This window comes from Thermothielavioides terrestris, chromosome 1, assembly GCF_000226115.1.
Source record: "Thermothielavioides terrestris NRRL 8126 chromosome 1, complete sequence".
Lineage (NCBI taxonomy): Eukaryota > Fungi > Ascomycota > Sordariomycetes > Sordariales > Chaetomiaceae > Thermothielavioides > Thermothielavioides terrestris.
In genome coordinates, this window is record NC_016457.1 from 2230074 (window position 1) to 2247610 (window position 17537).

Genomic DNA, 17537 nt, shown 5'->3' on the forward strand with positions numbered 1-17537 from the left:
CCCACTGGATGACGCCCAGCAGGGGCGGGAGGTCGGCCACTTGACTAACCCCAAGTGGTTAGAGTAGCGTAGACTGGTCACGTGGCGAGCAACAATCGGATGACTAATACCGTTGGTTTCTATCCGCCCCCAGTGTTATGGAGGGTTAGGGTTAGTGTGACTTGAGCGCTTCGCTTCTGTCCGCCACTGAATCAGGCAGTGAACTAGCCTCGTCCTGCACAGCACAAGTGCTCGTCCTTGCAACAACCGTTCTGAAGATGGTGATTCCGGATGAGAAACAGTATCTACCTGGAGGAAGCCTAGTATATGCGAGAAACAAAAGGAGATGAGAATTCCGACTAACTCAAACCCTTTGCAACAACGTACCCAAAACGTACCCAAACTTCGTCCACGTCCCGCCACCGGAGGAAGAGAAAGAAATCTCCGCCAACAATCCGACTCCGATAAGCGTGCTTCCACGGCCATTATACATCCAGGAAACGATCCCGCGACACGAATCCGAGCGGCCGACGTACCAAGTACAATTCAGGCACTCGCTGACACCAAAACCGTCACAACCCGCTTCCCTCCCCCTCACCAACCATGCTACCTCCCCTGGGAGGACTGCTGCCCGCCAGCCCCTTGGCCCCCCATACCCGTGTCCACACTTCCGTAATTCCCATTCTCCACGCTAGGGTATGCGCCGCCGCTCATCTCGGCCCAGTCCCAGTCGAGCGTCATCGGCAAGCTGAACAGATCCTGCGGCAACATCGGCTGCTGGAAGAAGTCTGCGCCTCCGCCGGCGGGAAGCGGTGGACTTGCCAGTTCGCCGGCGCCAATACCCGCTGCGTTTATGGCGCCCATGGGCCCAAACGCGCCCATGTCCGCATAGGCATTGTAGTCGGAGCTGTCTGGGGTGAAATCGTTGTGCCAGCCCGTTGGTGGGTGGCCCGGGGACGGGGACTGGCTCATGGTGCCTGTCATGGGGCTGTAGTTGCCGTTCACGTATTGCGGCGAGCGGCGGTCATTGAGGGGTGGGGAGAGGTGGCCGTCGTTGCTCGCCGCGTGCATTCCGGTTGGTTGAGGAGTAGTCGAGCTCGCGGTGGTGGGGCGCGATGTCGGCGGAATCGGGTTCGGGTTGAAGGATGGCGACTGGGCCGCGGTAGTCGCGGTGGCAGTGGTGGTGGTCGCGTTGGAGTTAGAATTTGTCGTTGCTTTGGTCGACGACTGCTCCTGATTCTTCCGTTTCCGCCGTGATGCATGCTCCTTCTCTGCCTTCTCGACCACAACCTTGGCAATCCGCTCAAACTCGGAGCAGACACCCAGCATGCGGTGGACACCGCCTGTTTCTGCCTCTTCGCCGAGCATGGACAAGAAAGTGACGACTACATTCATGAGCTTCGTATCGGAGCGTGCCCTTGGGTCAAGGGGATTCTGCAGGATGTTGCCGAACAATGTGACGAGGGCCGAGACGGGGAAATACAAGACCATCCTGTACGGGGTCAGAATCACCGGCAAATCACAAAGATGGGTTTTTAACGTAGACTCACCAGACACAGGAGAAATCGCCTTGCGGTATGTACTTAAGCAGAGATATTGAGGCACGAGCAGCGGACGTGCACAGTGCCGCCGACGAGAAGATGCGCGGATTCAGTGGTCTGGTGTTGCGCCCCTGAATAGCGTAGTTGGAGAGACGGCTGGTCCAGTAGCCGTGATGGATGGACATCCGGTGGATAGTGGTGAGGCAGTTGTAGTAGTTGAAATGCAACATGACGATGTGGAGGATGAGCGGAGTGTGAGACGCCTTGATCTCGTGTTCGGGGCGGAAATCGATGGGGATACGATCCTTCCAGTCTTCTAGCTCCTTGTCTAGCTCGCCGATCGTGTTCAGCAGTTCGCCATCCGATTGTTTGGTCGCTTTTGTCGAGTACAGCCTCTTGTACACCTTGCTCTCGACAATGGCTAGTTCGCACATGACCCTAAACAGGTTCATCTTGCCTTTCCCATCGGCCAACGGAATATTGCCGATGCCGTCCGCAGGGTCGGCATCGGGAAGCTCCACGTTCATGTCGTCGTCGTCCTGGGCGGGTGGCCTGCCGGATCGAAGGCACAAATCCTTGTCCAGCATGTACGCGATCCAAAACACCCTCTTGCGCTGCTCGATCTCAATCGGGTTCAGGTTGAAGCCGGTCCCGCGCTTGTGGAGACCGATGCTATGCGACAACCGGATTGCCGTGGCTATGAGCAGGGAGGATGGCTGAGGATTCGGGGTTCCCTGTAGGAACAAAGCCATGCCCAGCAAGCCCTGCACGCTGAGCAGGTCGGTGTTGCGCATTGTCAACTCGGAGAAGACCGCCATCGCATTCTTCATGTAACCCCAAGCCTTCTCGTCCTCCTCTTGTGGTACAAGGTTGCTCATCACCCGCAGACGGTGGGCAATGGCCAGGGCAACGTTCAGACTGGCCCACCACCCGGATCCGGTATAGGGATCGTTCGAGTACTGCCTCTCCACTAGATGCATGAAGGTCGGCTGATGAAAAAGGGGAAACATGCAGTTGAAGTTCTCGAAGTAGTCCACGAGCAGCGACAGCGCCTCGGGCTTTGGGGGCAGCTCCCTGAAGATGGTACGGCGGAAGAGATCGCCGAAGACATCAGGCTTCCAAGCAGTCCACTTGTGGTCGTCGATGGAGACGTCCGAGATCATTTGCTGGAACGACGTATCCCCCATCTTCTCGTTGACCCACTGTATCCCTTTCGGAGAGAAGATGGAGAAGCCAGACGACGAGCCTTCGACATGTGTCAGCGCAGGAGAACAATGAGACTGCGAGTCATCTTGACTCACCGATATACCGCGTCTCGCCATAGTTGTTGGTAACTAGGGAGCACATCATCTCGGAGAGTTCGGCAACCTCTTCTTGCTCGTCATCCTGATGCTCTTTCTCGGGCGTGGCAGACCTCCTCTTCTCGCCATCCTTGGCAGGCTCTGGGGTTGCTAGCGAGCTGTGAGGGGTCGAGCCACTGGCATCCGGACCTGACGCCGGGTGCGACGGTGACGTAGGGTCGGAGGCAGCCTGGGAAGCCTGCCTTGACTGCTGGTGCTTTTCCGCAAGCTTCTTCTCCAGCGTCCCGAGATCAGTAGCGCCGTCGTCGTCTTCGCTGAGCAAGCCTACGGCAAAACGGTTAGTGAGCCGCGTGTCTCAAGAGACATGGCGCACTGGGGGGCCAGTCAGGATGGCGGGGCGAGCGGCGTACCTGATAGCCTCAACAGGTGTTCCATGCGCCCCAACCGGTTTTCGAGTCCTTCGATATACTTGGCCCTTTTGCCCAACTTCGTCAATGGAGATGCCGCCAAACAGAAACGGGAGAGCACTCACCCCTTGGGAGGATTCCGTTTCTTCTCAACTTGCGTAAAGACGCACTCCGTTTTGTAGTTGGTACAATGTGTGCAGGCCGGGAGCTTGCCATCGCATTTGATCTTCTTCTTCCTGCACATGTCGCATGCCTGGGGAGAGCTTATGGTCAGCACCCTGCCGCCTCGTCTTCGATCGCGCCAGAGCTGTCGCCGCCCCAACTTACCCTCGCGATCCTCCGTCTCTTGGCTTCGTTCGTATCTTCCAGCAGCCCATGATCGCCAAACATCTGTGCGGCGAGGAGGTCGGGGGGTAATTGCGGGATCGGAAGTCCATGTTCGTTGTAACCACCAAAGATCTGGGGCGGCTGGTTCATCAACGGGGGCGGCGGGATGGGCATCTGAAAGCCCGAATGCATAGGGTCCATGGTAAAAAGAGTCGCCTTCGAGGCGGTCGGCACACTAAGAATCGATTACGGTGGTGATCGCCAAGTTCGGAGGTCGATCGACGGAGCCGCAGGCCTTGCTGGTAGCAATGGGCAAGCGATCGATGTTCGCGACCGCGGGGAGTTCGTTCGCAGGGCAGGCAGTGTAGCCGCCGACTCTGCGTATGCTATTATTACCGTCCAGTCCCAGGAACGGGACGCACCGGAACTGCCGGAACTTGGGGGCTGAGCAACTCGGACGGGCAGCACTGGGGATGGACTTCTCCTGTGCAGTTATCGCCGCCCCATGTTGCCAGAAGAGAAGACGTCCGAATTGCGGCCGGCAGTAGCGCAGCTGTGGGAATAAGCCGGTGATCTTTTGATTGCCTGGCCTGGCCGCTGGTCGTTCTTAGTGTGGGGTCAGGCGAAGGCACAGCCGAGATGCAGGTGGCAAGGAGGACTGATGCGGGATCTCGAAATGGCGTGCAGCGTCGCGCCTTGTGGTTTGTGGCGAGCAGGTATACCGCAATCTGATGGTTCACATATATCAGATAATTTGCAAACAGGCAATCTGCCAAGAAGGTGAGGGAGACGAAGAGGGCGAGAAGGAAGATGAGAGGTCATGAAAGCCGTAACAGGGCAACCTGGAACGTACGGAATAGGTAGTGTACATCGGCACAGTGCCAGTCCCCTTCCTCTTGTATGGCGCCCACCTCACCCCACTAACTGTGGCAGTTGACGATCAAGCCAAGCCGCCCACTCAGCTACCTTCCGGAATAGCATATTCCAGTGGGCGAAGGACTCGGGATAGCTAACTAGCGCCGGGCGCACGGACGGCATCCGAAATTCAGGGTGCTGTTCCCTGGAGAACACTTCAAAGTGCTTGGTAAGCTGCGCTGAACGCACACCCAACACCATAGACCACACAACAACCGAACTCTTGGCAAGAGTAGGAAGAAAAAGAAAAGAAAAGGGAGTCCAGAGACGACTGAGCAGCGCTCCTGAATTTCCATCCGTCGCGATACATAGTTACTGCGCCAGCACGGTAAGCGCTTTCTTCTCAAGTTTCCGGGGCACCTATGGGACGGTTGCATCCATCTTCTTTTGATGACTTGGGAGGCAGTAGCACAGCATATCAGCCCCGGGGCTGGCCCCGTGCTGGGCCCAGGCCTCAGGTGTTTGGAACAGCCAAGACGCTTCCACAGTATTGGGTAGCGGCAGGGGCCGCCGCTTGCATCACCAGAGACATCTCACACTCTCAAGGGGAGGGTGCATCATCACGAACTCCCGTCTCAAGGGTTCATGGTCAGCTCACCCCCGTGTCGGGATGCTCGAGGTTGCGCCGTCACCTGACTAGGTGTGGAGGCCCTAATGCATGCGCAGCCCTGCCGCAGTGCGCAATGCGGCTCCTACGAGGAGGATGAGAAGCATCGCATTCCTACCTACCTACCTACCTAGGTAGTTGACCGCTTCAGTCCCAACAGATTCTACAACGTTCCGCAAAGCTTCCTTCCTCTCGCCAGGAGCCCAGATCTCGCGGACGATCACCACCGCACGTGTCGAGGACGGCTTTCCGGGTCGTCATTCAACGGTCGAGCTCGGCCAACTTTGACAGGGGTTCCGGCGGAGCTGAGACAATCTTGAAACGAACCAATCGGGATGGCCAATCTTGGCCAACCGCTTGGACGCCGTCATCGTGAATGACAAATTCCCATTAAATCCGACCCATCCAAAAAAGCCCATTGTTTCTGTTTCCACATCGCAGGCTGCCTCCTTACCGCCGTGGCCAGACCAACCCTCAAGCTGACTCACCGCGAGCATCCTGTCGGCCCGGCCGCTGCTTCAATGACCGTGGGGAGCTACTCTGGAGATGCGCTCACTATCGACAGGTACTGCTTCTCCGTTAGTGTTTTCTTTGGAAGCCATCTAATATATATACTACACAACTGCCCAGATTTTTCCGGTTACTACGATGGTCCTTTTGGCTGTAAAACAGGGGTCTTCCTTAACTAATTGTTATTACACTCCACCTTCTAGGCCGTTAACAAATAACAGGTGCAGGGTACATGACTGTTAGCGATTTTTCTTTCCCCTTCCATTGGCTTACGGCTAATCGTCATTTCCTTTCCCCGTTGTTTTGTTTTCCTTTTTCCTCCTTTTCTCTACGCGCCTACATCGTGGGCTACGCGCTCGCACCATGGAACCGGGGGAGCCGTACGCAGGAGCCCGGGCAACTGGGCCAGCCGTAGGCAGGTGGGCATCTGGGGCAGCCGTACGCAGGTGGGCACCCAGGCCAGCCGTACGCAGGGCATACCGCGGGCGGCACCGGGGCTACAACGTGGGCACCGGGGGCATGCCGCGGGCACCGGGGCCACAACGCGGGCACCGGGGGTAGAACGCGGGCACCGAGGCCATGCCGTGGGCACCGGGGGCACAACACAGGCACCGGGGCCACAACGCGGGCACCGGGGGCATGCCGTGGGCACAACGCGGGCACCAGGGCCACAACGTGGGCACCGGGGGTATAACGCAGGCACCGGGGGCATGCCGTAGGCACCGGGGGTAGAACACGGCCACCGGGGGCGTATTGTAGGCACCGGGGCCACAACGCGGGCACCGGGGGCATACCGTGGGCACCGGGGGCATACTGCGGGCACCGGGGGCATACCGTGGGCACTGGGGCGACAACTCGGGCACCGGGGGTAGAACGCAGGCACAACGTAGGTAGGTCGGCAACTGTGGGAGCCGTAGGCTGGGAGGCAAGCTGTGGGCCAGGCAGTACGCAGGTAATGCAGGTAGCCAGTAGTAACAGTAAGCAAGTCATGTGATGTAAAAATGCAGACAAAAAACCTACGAGCCCGCGAAGCGGGCTCCAAACCCCTAGTCTTGGACTACCTTAGTTATTTTCTTTACCACCCTCGTATCTCCTCTTTCCTTCTCTGCGTAATCATTGTATACTAAAATCAGGCTTCCTGCATCGTTTCCTCATCTTGCGTCGTTCGTCACAGCCCGAGGGCGACCAATAAATGAAACACACAGGACACAGGGAGTCCTATTTCTTCATGGTCGAGCATACCCTTCGAAGCTATTTCACCCATATGGACTTCCTCCCAGCCTCATACATGGCAGCAAAAGAACAGGTTATTAGGCACTTACATGGCCGCATGCCTCAGCCGGGTCCCGCCCACGTATGCCTCGGCCGTGTCGACGAACAGCTTCCGCCCCTTGACCCAGGCGACCAGAAAGCGCCAGAGCTTCCATCCGCCGATCTGGCCTGTCGCGAACTTCCTCCCTAGCGCCAGGAACAGCATGGTCTTCTTTTCAGGCGTGTACACCGGCACCGGCGCACCCTCTTTGCCCGCGAGCACCACGTCCAGCGCGGCCGCGACGTGGATGACCTGCGCGTCGGTCACCGTGAGCTGTTTGGGCTCGGTGTCGCCGACGTCGCCCAGCGCCCAGATGTTGCCGTTCCGGCTGCCCGCGGCGCGGAGGCTCGCGTCCTGCCGCACGTTGCCGCGCTCGTCGAGCAGGTGCGCGGGCACGAACGACGTGTTGACCTCCACGCCGAACAGCGGCAGGTAGCAGTCCGCCTCGAGCACGGACCCGTCCGACAGGATCAGCTTGTGCGTCTGGCGCGGCGGGTGCGGACCGGCGGTCGTCGCTGGGGCTTGTTCCGCGTCCTGATGCCGCTCCTCCTTGATGACGCGCGCGTTGCGGATGAGCCTCACGCCGAGTTGCTGCAAATCGCTGTCGACGGCGGCGAGGACGGAGGGGTTGAGCTTGCCGCCGCCGCTGCCGCTCGCTTCATCTTGTGCATTGCTAACGAGGGGCTTGCTGCCGCTGGCGATGAGTGTGATGGATTTGGTCCGTCCGTATTTAGCGGCCAGCTCGCCGGCGACCTCGACCCCTGTTGGCCCCGCGCCAGCGACAACGATGGACCGTGCCTCGCCCACGCGCTGCTGTAGGGCGTGCCAGGCGTCGAGGGTTTGCTGATCGCTGCCAATAGGCTTCAGCGGGAGGCCGCTGCTGATTCTCGAGCCCGTAGCTATGACCAGCTGGTTGTATGTGATGTCCTGCGCTGCGCCAGCGTTGGTGATGACTCTGACGGTGTTGGCGGTCTCGTCAATCCCCTCGGCCCGCCCAAGGACTAGCTCAAAAGCGCCCGCGGGATAGCGGTTGAAGCCCGGCGCAATGGGCAGGAAGAGCTTGCCGTCGGGAATTTCGCCGGGGATGAGACCGCGAGTGGCGGCAACGTTCCAGAAGAAGTTGCTGTTGGGTGTGACGAGGACGACCTTAAGATCGGTCTTGGGGCGCGTGTACTTGAGCAGTTTGTGGGCAAGGGGCAGGCCAGCCCATCCGGCGCCCAGGATGACGACCGTCTGTGTCATGGGTGGCGTATCAAGCTGCAACCTGTCTTAGATCCCCATGGTCAGCACTCAATGTAGCATGGCTTAAAACCGTCTTGCCAGCTCTTGGAGGTTCAGAAATTACCCTACCGAGCTTATGAGACGAACGTTTGGCAGGTGGTAGCACCTTTTTTAACTCTTTGCAAGAGACCCTTCCCATCAGCGACCTCTGTTGTCTTTTGTCTTCTCCCGTCTCGGCCCGGTCTCGCTTGACAACTGCGGCCGGCTTCCGGACCGGGGGTTCGGTCATAGCTCCCTGCAGTAGGCCGGAGCTAGAGGGACAGGGGTCCAAGGCCGAGCTCCGTGTCCGAGGTCAGCCCCACAACCCCTGGACCCCTGACCGGCACTCCGGCGGATCTCCGCACCGATTCGCTCCGGCTGAAAACTCCGGCCCCTGCAGAGTGTCTTCAACGGGTCCTACTGGCGCAGTGGTCTTTCGCCCAAAGGTTGGACTGCCCAGCAATTCCTCGTCTGAAGCCAGCAGACGCCAGCATTCCTCAGGTCCGACTCTCCATCCTCCCGAGGCCGCCATGGCCTCTTCACATAGTCAAGCGCCCGATGCCGATGGCGACCTCAAGGTATGGAGCTGTGTTACCTGTCGCCGCCGCAAGGTCAAGTGCGACCGTCGCGACCCCTGCGCCAACTGCGTGCGTAACGCGATCGAATGCCACTTCCCAGTTACAGGCCGCCTCCCGCGCCGGAGCAGAGAGTCCTCTGCAAGTAACAACAGGCCGTCGCAGGCACAGCGCCAGGCAGAGCTACTTGGTCGTCTACGACGGCTAGAAGACCTCGTCGCCGAGCTCTCCGGCCAGCTCGAGGACGCGGGCCGAGCCCCCGGGTCCGGGGTCCAGCAAGTATTGTCGGCAGTGGGGTCGTCGGGCCGCTCGTCTGAACCGGCGTTGACGTCGGCCTCTGCGGGTAGGATGTCCTTGACGGGCACCGAGGAGATGTATGAGAATTTCGGGAGGCTTGTGGTGGATCATGGGTCAGGGCCGCGCCTGGATACGGGCTTCTGGTCTGTCTTTTGTGAAGAGGTGGATGCCCCCCCCCCCCACCCCCCCTCCTTCTCCCCCCTTGGTTCCGCGGTCTGGAGAGCTCATCGCTGATAAGAGGGCCAGGTTGAACACATATTTCAGGCAATCCAAGACGGCTCAAATGTGTCTGAACCGGCAGCCATTCAACACAGATACCCCGAGGACGTCCCCGTGGCCGCTCACTGCCATGGATATGTCTTTGGCACGCCATGCGCCACGGCTACCCAGGACGAGGATCTCTACCCACTACCATCCCAGGTGCCCTTTCTGTGGAAGACATACGTGGACAGGGTTGATCCATTCATCAAAATCCTCCATGTGCCGAGCGTAGAAGCCATCATTGCTCTGGCCAAGGGCAAGCTCAGCTACCATGGCCATGGTGCCGGCACCGAGGCGCTTCTGTTTGCCGTCTGTCTCACGGCCGTTGCTTCGCTTGACGCAGATGAGGTGTCAGACGGCTTCAGAGTCTCGAGGGGCGAGCTGGTGACTCGCTTGCGGCTGGGGACGGAGCGAGCACTCGGCCTGGCGCGGTTTGCAACAACAAGGGACGTGACCGTCGTCCAAGCCCTGGCCATCTATCTATTCATACTCCCACACATCGGGGAAGCCCAGCTCGCGTTCAATCTCGCCGGTGTTCTCGTGAAACTGGCGACCTCCGCAGGACTGCACAAGGATCCGCTCGACGGAACATCACCGGACTCGCCGGCTCTCACCGACGTTGCGGTCGAGACTCGGCGCCGGCTCTGGTGGCACATCGTCTTCCTGGACTCACGGGGCCAGGCTTCCGGCATGCTTGACACTGGCCTCACTATATCAGAAGACTCATTCACAACCCGCATACCGAGCAACGCGGACGACCAAGCACTCGCTGCCGATATCCCTGCTGCACGTACCGAAGCCGTGGCGGGAAAACGAGGGGTGACACAGTCTACATTGTCCATCATCCGATGCCACATTTGGCGGCTGCGCACCCTCCTCCGCCGCAGCCGTGACCAACCGCTGGAGTCGCAACTGCAGAGAGTGCTCGGCGCGAGGGGGGAGATCGAAGGCACTTTCCTGTCGGAGCCCACAACTACTGGCGCCGGGGCCGCATACAGCTCGTTCCTCTCCGCAATCACGGGTCTGTTCTTCGCCAAGATAGAAGCAGAGATCTGCAGACAGCATCTACTCCGCCGCCAGGTCGGGCAGCCAGATCTCAACCCCGAGTCTCTACTAATACACAGCCGGTTCTTCGCCGCATCCGTGTCCGTCCTAGAAACGACACGCGATCTGTGCTCCAACCCGGCCTGGCATTCGTGGCGGTGGCAGCTCCAGGGGAGCTTTCCGTGGCGGGTCGTCGGGTCCGTCTTTGCCCAACTGTGCCGGATGCCCTCGTGGACGCCCGTCTCGGAACGCGCTTGGGGGCTGGCCCGGGAGCTGTTGGACGGCCTCCCTGACGGATCAAAGGGGCAGGACATGTGGCGCCGCCTGGACGAGCTGGCAGAGAGGGCGGGAGTCCATCGGCGGCGGCAGATGCAGATGGAGCACCGGCCGTTGGCGGCGCCAGTGACAGGGAGCGAATGGGAGTTGGTTGTTCCGCAAGGCGAGAGCGAGATGGAGAAGGGGGCGTCCGCGATGAACTACATCGTTGCCAGCCAGGAAGGGACGCTACCGAGGCTAGATAACGAGCCGCAGGCGTCTCTGGTCGGGGGGCCAGACGTGTTAACTGGGACTCCGGCCACCGACTGGGAGCCCGATATATATGCCGTGGATGAGTCGCTGGCAGGTTGGCTGGACTGGGACGACCTGGTCGACATGGACATGCTTATCCTTTGACGGGAAACGTCAGTCGATACCGGAGCTACAGCTCCTCAAGTGCTCAAGGTGTCTCTAGTGCTCGAGTCATGAGGCTGGAATTGTCTTTGTGGCCCAGCGAGGCAAATACCCATTTGCCAAGCGAGTAGCGATAGCGGGGTGATTCCGAGGCGCCAATCTGGCCCACTCCTCTTGTTGATGTCGTAGAAGCTGATGCTGAAGGTCTTAATCTAGAAAAAACTCTCGGCCAGTCTGCTCTGACCTGTCGCCCATCCAGGGCTGCGCAAGTTGAGGGCAGCTAGTCTTGCAGCTATGTCCATCGACATGCACCAGGGCGTCGGCCAGAACGGAGACTAGTTGGCCCAGATCCCAAATAACATGTCGCATTCCCATAGAGCGGGATGTGTGTGAAGGAAAGAGCCAGATCTTGACGGTTCTTCGTGGACGACGTCGTTCCAGCGGCCGGTTTTCCACTGGACAGTTCATCCTGGCCTCTGTGAATGTTCCGATGAAGGGGGAAACATCTTGCCCGGCAGACTGCTGGGCAGGCCGGGTTTCAATGAGACGCTGCCGACTGCCGGATTCCAGTTTGCAAAGCCAGACATGACGAGGGGGCATCGGAGGCGAGGAAGACGACATTTCCAGCCGAGGACGACGCTTCTGCACACGTCCCATGACATATGTTCCATATCCTTACTCGCTCTTGAGCAAATATGTACAGAGAATCCCAAAACGAAATAGAACAAAACAACCTTAGACACGCGTACCCTCCAGAGGCAACAGATCCCGCCCACACCAAGGCAGGCTGGCGACGCACCAATGAGTATAGCCAAACATATCCAAATCACTGCCAGTCAAGTCCCGCGTCTACATCTATGGATGTCCCGTAGCCATATGGGAGGGACGATCTGGCATGTACCCAAAAGATAAACGGGAATAATGCCCAAAAAGATAAAAAAATAAAACAAAAAAAATTTCAGCGGTATGGGGGGTTAATATTACCCATAACCTGGCGAGCCCTATAGGTTAGCCCGCTTCCCATGCTGAAGCCCTTGTTCCAGACATTAGAGAATAAACAGTGGCGGGATATACAAGGCATTATAATCGACTGGTTGGCTCAACCATCTGTCAGGCGTGCTCGGTGAACCGCGATCCCGAACCGCGCGGGCTGTCTCGCGATGCAAAGCTGCGGCCAGGCGCATCCGCGAGCGGTAATGAGCCAGGAGACGCCGAGGATTGGGGACCGCCGGGCCGAGGTCCTTCTTCGTGAACCGGAGTCCGCTGGGGTCCGTCGCGGAAGATGGGCACGCCGCTAACGGGCCGCATCGGGGATCCCAGCTGCAGCGGGGGCCGTTTGGAGCCGTCCACGAACGACTGCGAGTCTCGGTAATAGGATGTGGCGCTGCCGACGCTATCGTGTGGGTCTGTATAGCCGTCTCCGCCGGATTCAAGAACTGATATAAGCTTCCTGCCGGACACCCTGTAGAATCCTTTCTCTTGCACGGGAGGCCCCGGCGGTGCGTCGATGGCTCGTCTGCCTCCGGTCAACTTGGCGAGGGCAGACGGTATCGCAAACGGGCCTGATCGCTCCGCCATGCCCGTTCCACTTCGGGGCATCGCTGGATCCGGGGACGAAACGCCCCCACCCCGCGCGGAGCTGTTACTGTCGCCCAGCAACATGATGCCCTGGCCTCGCTGTTTCTTCCATTTGAGCAAATACAGGAATATCAAGGCAATGAGCGCCAGGCCCGCAACACTGCCGACGACACCTCCAACAACGGCGTTTCGCGTTTCGGGAGTGAGGCCTGAGGGAGTCCCCGAAGTCGGTTGCGCAGAAGCCGAGGTTGCAGAAGGAGCCGCGGCACCGCTGTCTGCGCCGGCCCCAGCTCCACCAGCCGCAGCCGTGGGCAGATCGAACACCGTTGTAGAAGTCAACCGAGAACTGCTGCTCGCGGTCGTAGTAGAAGCGAAGGTGGAATGAGAGGACGAAGTCCGTGTGGAGTTCGAGAAAAGTAGCGACGTTTGGTTGCCAGAGAGCGACGAAATTCGTGCTACTGAGATCGTCAGCGTCTACGCAACGGGGGACCGAATCGGGCGGACGCACTGGAGGAGTTGAACAGCCCGGTGGTTAGCGTGGGAAAGACAGACGAGCTGCTCAAAGGAGCGGACGTCAGCGTCATCGAGGACGCGGACAGAGAAGACGAAGCCGTCTCCGACTGGACGGAGGACGTGGCCGATGGCGCGCCATCGCTAGGACCGGGGAGCAAGCCGGAGAGAGACACGCTGGGCACGAGGTTGCCGAGAACGGAAAGACCGGCCGTGACAACGGCCGGGAGATCTAGCGTTGTCTGTGCAACCGGCACGGGATCGGGGGAGCGAACGGTCTCGACGCTGGTGACGACACCGGAAGCATCGATGTAGTTGATGACGGACACGGTCTGCACGATGACAACGGCTTCGCGGTTATGCAGCGTCTTCTCGTCTGATGGTGAACGAATGTGTGGTGAGGCGCTGTCGGCCTCGACGTGGTGTAACAAACGACGGCGTTGGTGGGGATGGAGGTGGTGGTGCTGGTGCTGGTGTTGATGCAGGTGATTGTGGTTGTGGTTGAGTTCGTGGTTGTCGTCGTGGCGGGTGCTGCGGGCCTGAAAGAGTGAAGACCCGCTGGCTTCGCCGCCTTGGTTAGTCATGGCGCTTGACGTGGCTGTGGAAACGAACGTGGGCAAGAGCTGCCGTGGGAAAAAAAGAAAAACGAGCGGTCCGGGGTGGTCGGCGATGGAGGGCAACGAATCGCGGGCTCACAGCCCGATCCTCCCCGTATTTGGTAGCCCAGCTGACGGCTCGTAAACTCGAAGATGGCTGTGCGGCGTGATGCAGAGCGATCGGCTCGTCATGGTCGCAGTCATCCCATCGTCTCGCCCGTTCGGTCTTGTGGCAGAAAACCGGAAACCTGAACCTGCACCGCCGCCCGTTCCTGTCAACCCAAAAGAGAACAAGAACAGCCGACCTCGACCTGCAGATACCGGATCCTGTCGTCGCGCCCGGTCCACATCGAGTCCGCGGTGCTAGAGACTTAAGCCCGCCTCTGCACGCCGCTTGGCAACCTGGAGAGGACAGGAAGGGGAGGGAAAAGAGGGGAAAGGAGAAAAAAATAAGGAACACGTGCAAACGGACCGTTGCGTGAATAATGAGTATACTAGTCGTGTAGCCCCCCGAACCCAGCAACCTCCGGTCCTGGCCAGCTGCTCGAGACGTGTTTTAATTTAAATGCCGGCCAGTGCCTTTCGCAGTAACAGCGAGCTCCGCAGGACTCGTGGACATTCAGGCCTGAGCCTGCGCTGGCAATCTCGCTTCGTTGGGCATCGGCTTTTCGTCGAGCAACGCTGTCCACCATTGGCCAATCGATTTCCTCCACCCAATGCGGTAATGCGGGCAGCCGGCGGCCCCATTGGCTGAGGCTCACGAGCGCACTGGGATGTGGGTGAGCAGGCCCCCCACTGTCTGGCCGATTGCCTGTTATGCCAAGGAAAACACGAGACCCCACTGCAAACCTGGGATACACTAGCACGGAAAACGGATGACACTTCTCTCGAACAGATCGCAGCCTTCCGGCCGTTACGCAGCTGGATACCCAGAGTACCACAACACTAGATCAACATACACCAGTGTACTATCAAGGTAAATACCATTACACAGGAGTATTGGAGAATATCTCAAGCAACCGCTGGGACCACGATGGATACAGCACGGGCATATTTGCTGCCCATATCCAGGTTACACTACGCAACACGCAACACGGCCTTGTGGCGCCTGCAATGGTTTACTGCTAACGTGATGCACGAGCTTCCGTCTGTTCGTCAAATAGGTAGTTGCCGTTCCCTGGCCGAGCCGAGTTCCAGCAACCCCGCAATCGCTAACGACCTACTTTAGTGTGCGTTCTTGACTGCCACAGCGGCGAACGGCCTCGGACCCTTCAATGAACCCTGAGATGTTTCACAAGACAGAGTGGACACTGCCTCGTGTCGTTCCAGGGGAGCTGCCGTGATACGGGACGTCGATATTGGTGGCCTTTTACCCCGAAAGCACTCAACGGCGCTTCGAAGACGAAGAACCGCGCCATGGCGCAGAAACCAAGCCAGGTTTCCGGACCTTCAAGTCCATCATCCCCCGATGCTGTTAACGTACCAAGGTCACCGCCGAGCACCCCAAAGCTGGCCTGCGCCGGCGGCGGCTCAGATAGCTTACCTGCCGGGGAGGAGGCTTCGCGCGACCCGCGGAAGTCGTCGATGCAGTCATTGGCCCCGTCGATGAGCGGCGCCGGGGACGGCCAGAAACGGACCCTCCTGGTTGTGTACATCCACGGCTTCATGGGCAGCAACACGTCGTTCCGCTCATTCCCGGCCCATGTGCACCACTTTCTCAAGCAGCTCCTCGCAGAGACCCACGTCATCCACACCAAGATCTACCCCCGCTACAAGACTTATAAGTCCATTCATGTGGCCCGTGACAACTTTAGCAAATGGTTGGCGCCCCATGAATCCGCAAGCACCGACATCGTCCTGGTAGGACACTCGATGGGCGGTTTGCTGGCCGCCGACGTGGTCTTGCTGGTATGCGCCCTCCTCCTAGCCCACTGCCACGGGTTGCTGGCTGCCTACCTGATAGGTAGCCCTCGCAACTCCGTTGGCAGCACACGTAGTGCAACACATTAAGCCTGTCTCTGCAGCCAAACCGGTCTCCTTACAATACTTCGTTTCCCTTCCGCCACCGGATCCTGGGCACCATCTCCCTTGACGCGCCACTGCTGGGGCTTCATCCAGGCATCGTTGTTTCCGGCATCGCCAGCCTCTTCCGGCCGGCACCCCCATCGCCCATGGCGGAAGTAAACAACCAGACCGAGTGTGTCGAGCCCGGGCAACCGCACACTCTCTCACCGGATCCGTCAGTCTCCTTCGAGGCCCCGTCTCCTGCCCCTGAACCATGCCCGTCCAGTTCAGCGGTAAGCGCTGCGAGCACCGAGCCCACTGACCCTTTCTACGATCCCCCCTTTTTCAACGACGTCGCCTTTGTAGATCGCGGCTGGCTAAAGAACGTTCTGCACTTCGTAAACAAACACAAGGAAGAGAACGTGTTCCGCGCAGCCACGAACCATATCTTGTCCCACCTTGAATTCGGAGCTTGTCTCTCCGACTACCCCGGCTTGCGATCCAGGTACAACCAGCTAAGGAAGCTGGAAGACGTCAACGAATGGAGTTCAACTCAGTCAGATGAGGAGTCCGTACGCGTCCGCTTCGTCAACTACTATACTCTTTCAACGGGGTACCCCAAAACACCCAAGGCAGCTTCACCGGATGGGTCCTCGGGGCTCTCCAGTCTGGCTGGGGAGTCTGGCCGGTCAGCAGCAGACATCAGCTTGAGCCCAGCAACTCCAAGGATATCTGTCGAGGATTGCAGCGACGGGCCTCAGGAGCGCACCCACGTTGTCGCGTCTATACCAGAGCCAGAGCATACGGGGTTGCTTTTGGCACGACAACCCGCAGAAAAGTCCCCAGATACGGAACCGAGAGCCGCCGGTGACGAGGGCCTCAACAGCCCAACAGCGTCAGAGCCCAATCTCGCCGAAATCCCCGAGGTCCCTCCCCCGCCATCTGCCCCCGACTTGGACACCATCGCCGACAAAGAATCTCGGAAACAAGCCAAGAAAGCCTTCGAGATTGCCCGAAAAGCTCATGCTCAAGCCCTCAAAGCCCGCGAAAAAGCCATGAAAGCGTACCAGAAGAAGCTCGCCAAGCAGCTGCAGGAGCGCCACACCCCTTCCTCGTCTAAACCACATACACCGCCCGAGAACAACAAGCAGGCCGGCAAATCCGCCACCCCGCCGCTTCAGGGCGAAGAGCAGCAAGGAAGCGACCCGCCGCCCGCGCCAGGGCGGCCCGAACCCAAAGAAGAACAAGACGAACAACAACCCTCCGGGTCGTCGAGAACAGGGAAGCCTCCCCGCCTCCGCAAATTCTGCCGCCTCCCGCGTGGCACTGCCGCCGCCGTCGTCGGCACTGACGTGGTGGGGCAGGGGGACCCGACCTGGGTGCCGGTGCTCGTGGAGGGCGTCGACGAGGTGGGCGCGCACTGCGGCCTGTTCGCGCCCGGCGGCGCGCACTACGAGCGGCTGGTGGGGGACGTCGGGGAGCGGATTGCCCGGTGGGTCGGCGAGGACATGTCGCGGCGGGTGGTGCTGGGTTTGGGACTCGGGTCAGGGGGGGTGGGTGGTGATGGTATGGACGGCAGTCCCGGAAGGGCTGGGTGAATTGTCCTTGGGCAAAGGGGAGGTCGTGGAGAGAGGCGGGGGGTATGAGTGTGTGCTCGGTGGAGAAGGCTGGGTCGAGTTGGCGGTTAATGAGTCTTCCTTTTTTTTTTTTTTTTTTTTTTTTTTTTTTTTTTTTTTTTTTTTTTTTTTTTTTTTTTTTTTTACCCCCTTTGGCCTGGTACTGTACCTACCGATGATGAAGTGCTTCGGATGGAGATGAGTCACGAGATACGAATTCATAGCCAT

The 17537-nt window shown here is 59.2% G+C and overlaps 5 protein-coding genes across 5 annotated transcripts; 2 read left to right on the forward strand and 3 right to left on the reverse strand.

Moving 5' to 3' along the window:
- Positions 1 to 308: 308 nt before the first annotated feature.
- On the reverse strand, positions 309 to 4293 carry THITE_57956 (uncharacterized protein). The gene is made up of 6 exons (XM_003649061.1): positions 3556 to 4293; positions 3354 to 3481; positions 3232 to 3296; positions 2822 to 3145; positions 1530 to 2766; positions 309 to 1471 (listed from the first exon to the last, which is right to left on the reverse strand). The coding sequence occupies exons 1-6, from the start codon at positions 3754 to 3756 to the stop codon at positions 586 to 588; spliced, it is 2841 nt and encodes a 946-aa protein (XP_003649109.1). The 5' UTR covers positions 3757 to 4293; the 3' UTR covers positions 309 to 585.
- Positions 4294 to 6905: 2612 nt separating this feature from the next.
- On the reverse strand, positions 6906 to 8141 carry THITE_2039222 (uncharacterized protein; the record flags this gene model as incomplete). The annotated part of the gene is made up of 1 exon (XM_003649062.1): positions 6906 to 8141. The coding sequence occupies one exon, from the start codon at positions 8139 to 8141 to the stop codon at positions 6906 to 6908; it is 1236 nt and encodes a 411-aa protein (XP_003649110.1).
- Positions 8142 to 8710: 569 nt separating this feature from the next.
- Positions 8711 to 10717, forward strand: THITE_2027909 (uncharacterized protein; the record flags this gene model as incomplete). Its single annotated transcript, XM_003649063.1, has 2 exons — positions 8711 to 9193; positions 9278 to 10717. Coding segments are annotated over 2 exons (1923 nt in total), but the record flags the coding sequence as incomplete, so codon positions are not given.
- Positions 10718 to 11888: 1171 nt separating this feature from the next.
- On the reverse strand, positions 11889 to 13821 carry THITE_2107356 (uncharacterized protein). Its single transcript, XM_003649064.1, has 2 exons — positions 13092 to 13821; positions 11889 to 13038 (listed from the first exon to the last, which is right to left on the reverse strand). The coding sequence occupies exons 1-2, from the start codon at positions 13675 to 13677 to the stop codon at positions 12116 to 12118; spliced, it is 1509 nt and encodes a 502-aa protein (XP_003649112.1). The 5' UTR covers positions 13678 to 13821; the 3' UTR covers positions 11889 to 12115.
- A 1431-nt stretch (positions 13822 to 15252) lies between these two features.
- On the forward strand, positions 15253 to 17225 carry THITE_2027381 (uncharacterized protein; the record flags this gene model as incomplete). The annotated part of the gene is made up of 4 exons (XM_003649065.1): positions 15253 to 15597; positions 15714 to 16261; positions 16400 to 16807; positions 16895 to 17225. Coding segments are annotated over 4 exons (1632 nt in total), but the record flags the coding sequence as incomplete, so codon positions are not given.
- Positions 17226 to 17537: the final 312 nt, after the last annotated feature.

Excerpts from the sequence above, each read along its gene's own strand:
- THITE_57956 (XM_003649061.1), bottom strand. The coding sequence starts at position 3,756 with ATGGACCCTATGCATTCGGGCTTTCAGATGCCCATCCCGCCGCCCCCG. Across the intron at positions 3,482-3,555 it reads AGAGACGGAGGATCGCGAGG|GCATGCGACATGTGCAGGAA; the intron begins GTAAGTTGGGGC and ends AGCTCTCCCCAG. Across the intron at positions 3,146-3,231 it reads ACACCTGTTGAGGCTATCAG|GCTTGCTCAGCGAAGACGAC; the intron begins GTACGCCGCTCG and ends GTTTTGCCGTAG.
- THITE_2107356 (XM_003649064.1), bottom strand. The coding sequence starts at position 13,677 with ATGACTAACCAAGGCGGCGAAGCCAGCGGGTCTTCACTCTTTCAGGCC. Across the intron at positions 13,039-13,091 it reads CGGGCTGTTCAACTCCTCCA|CACGAATTTCGTCGCTCTCT; the intron begins GTGCGTCCGCCC and ends CGATCTCAGTAG.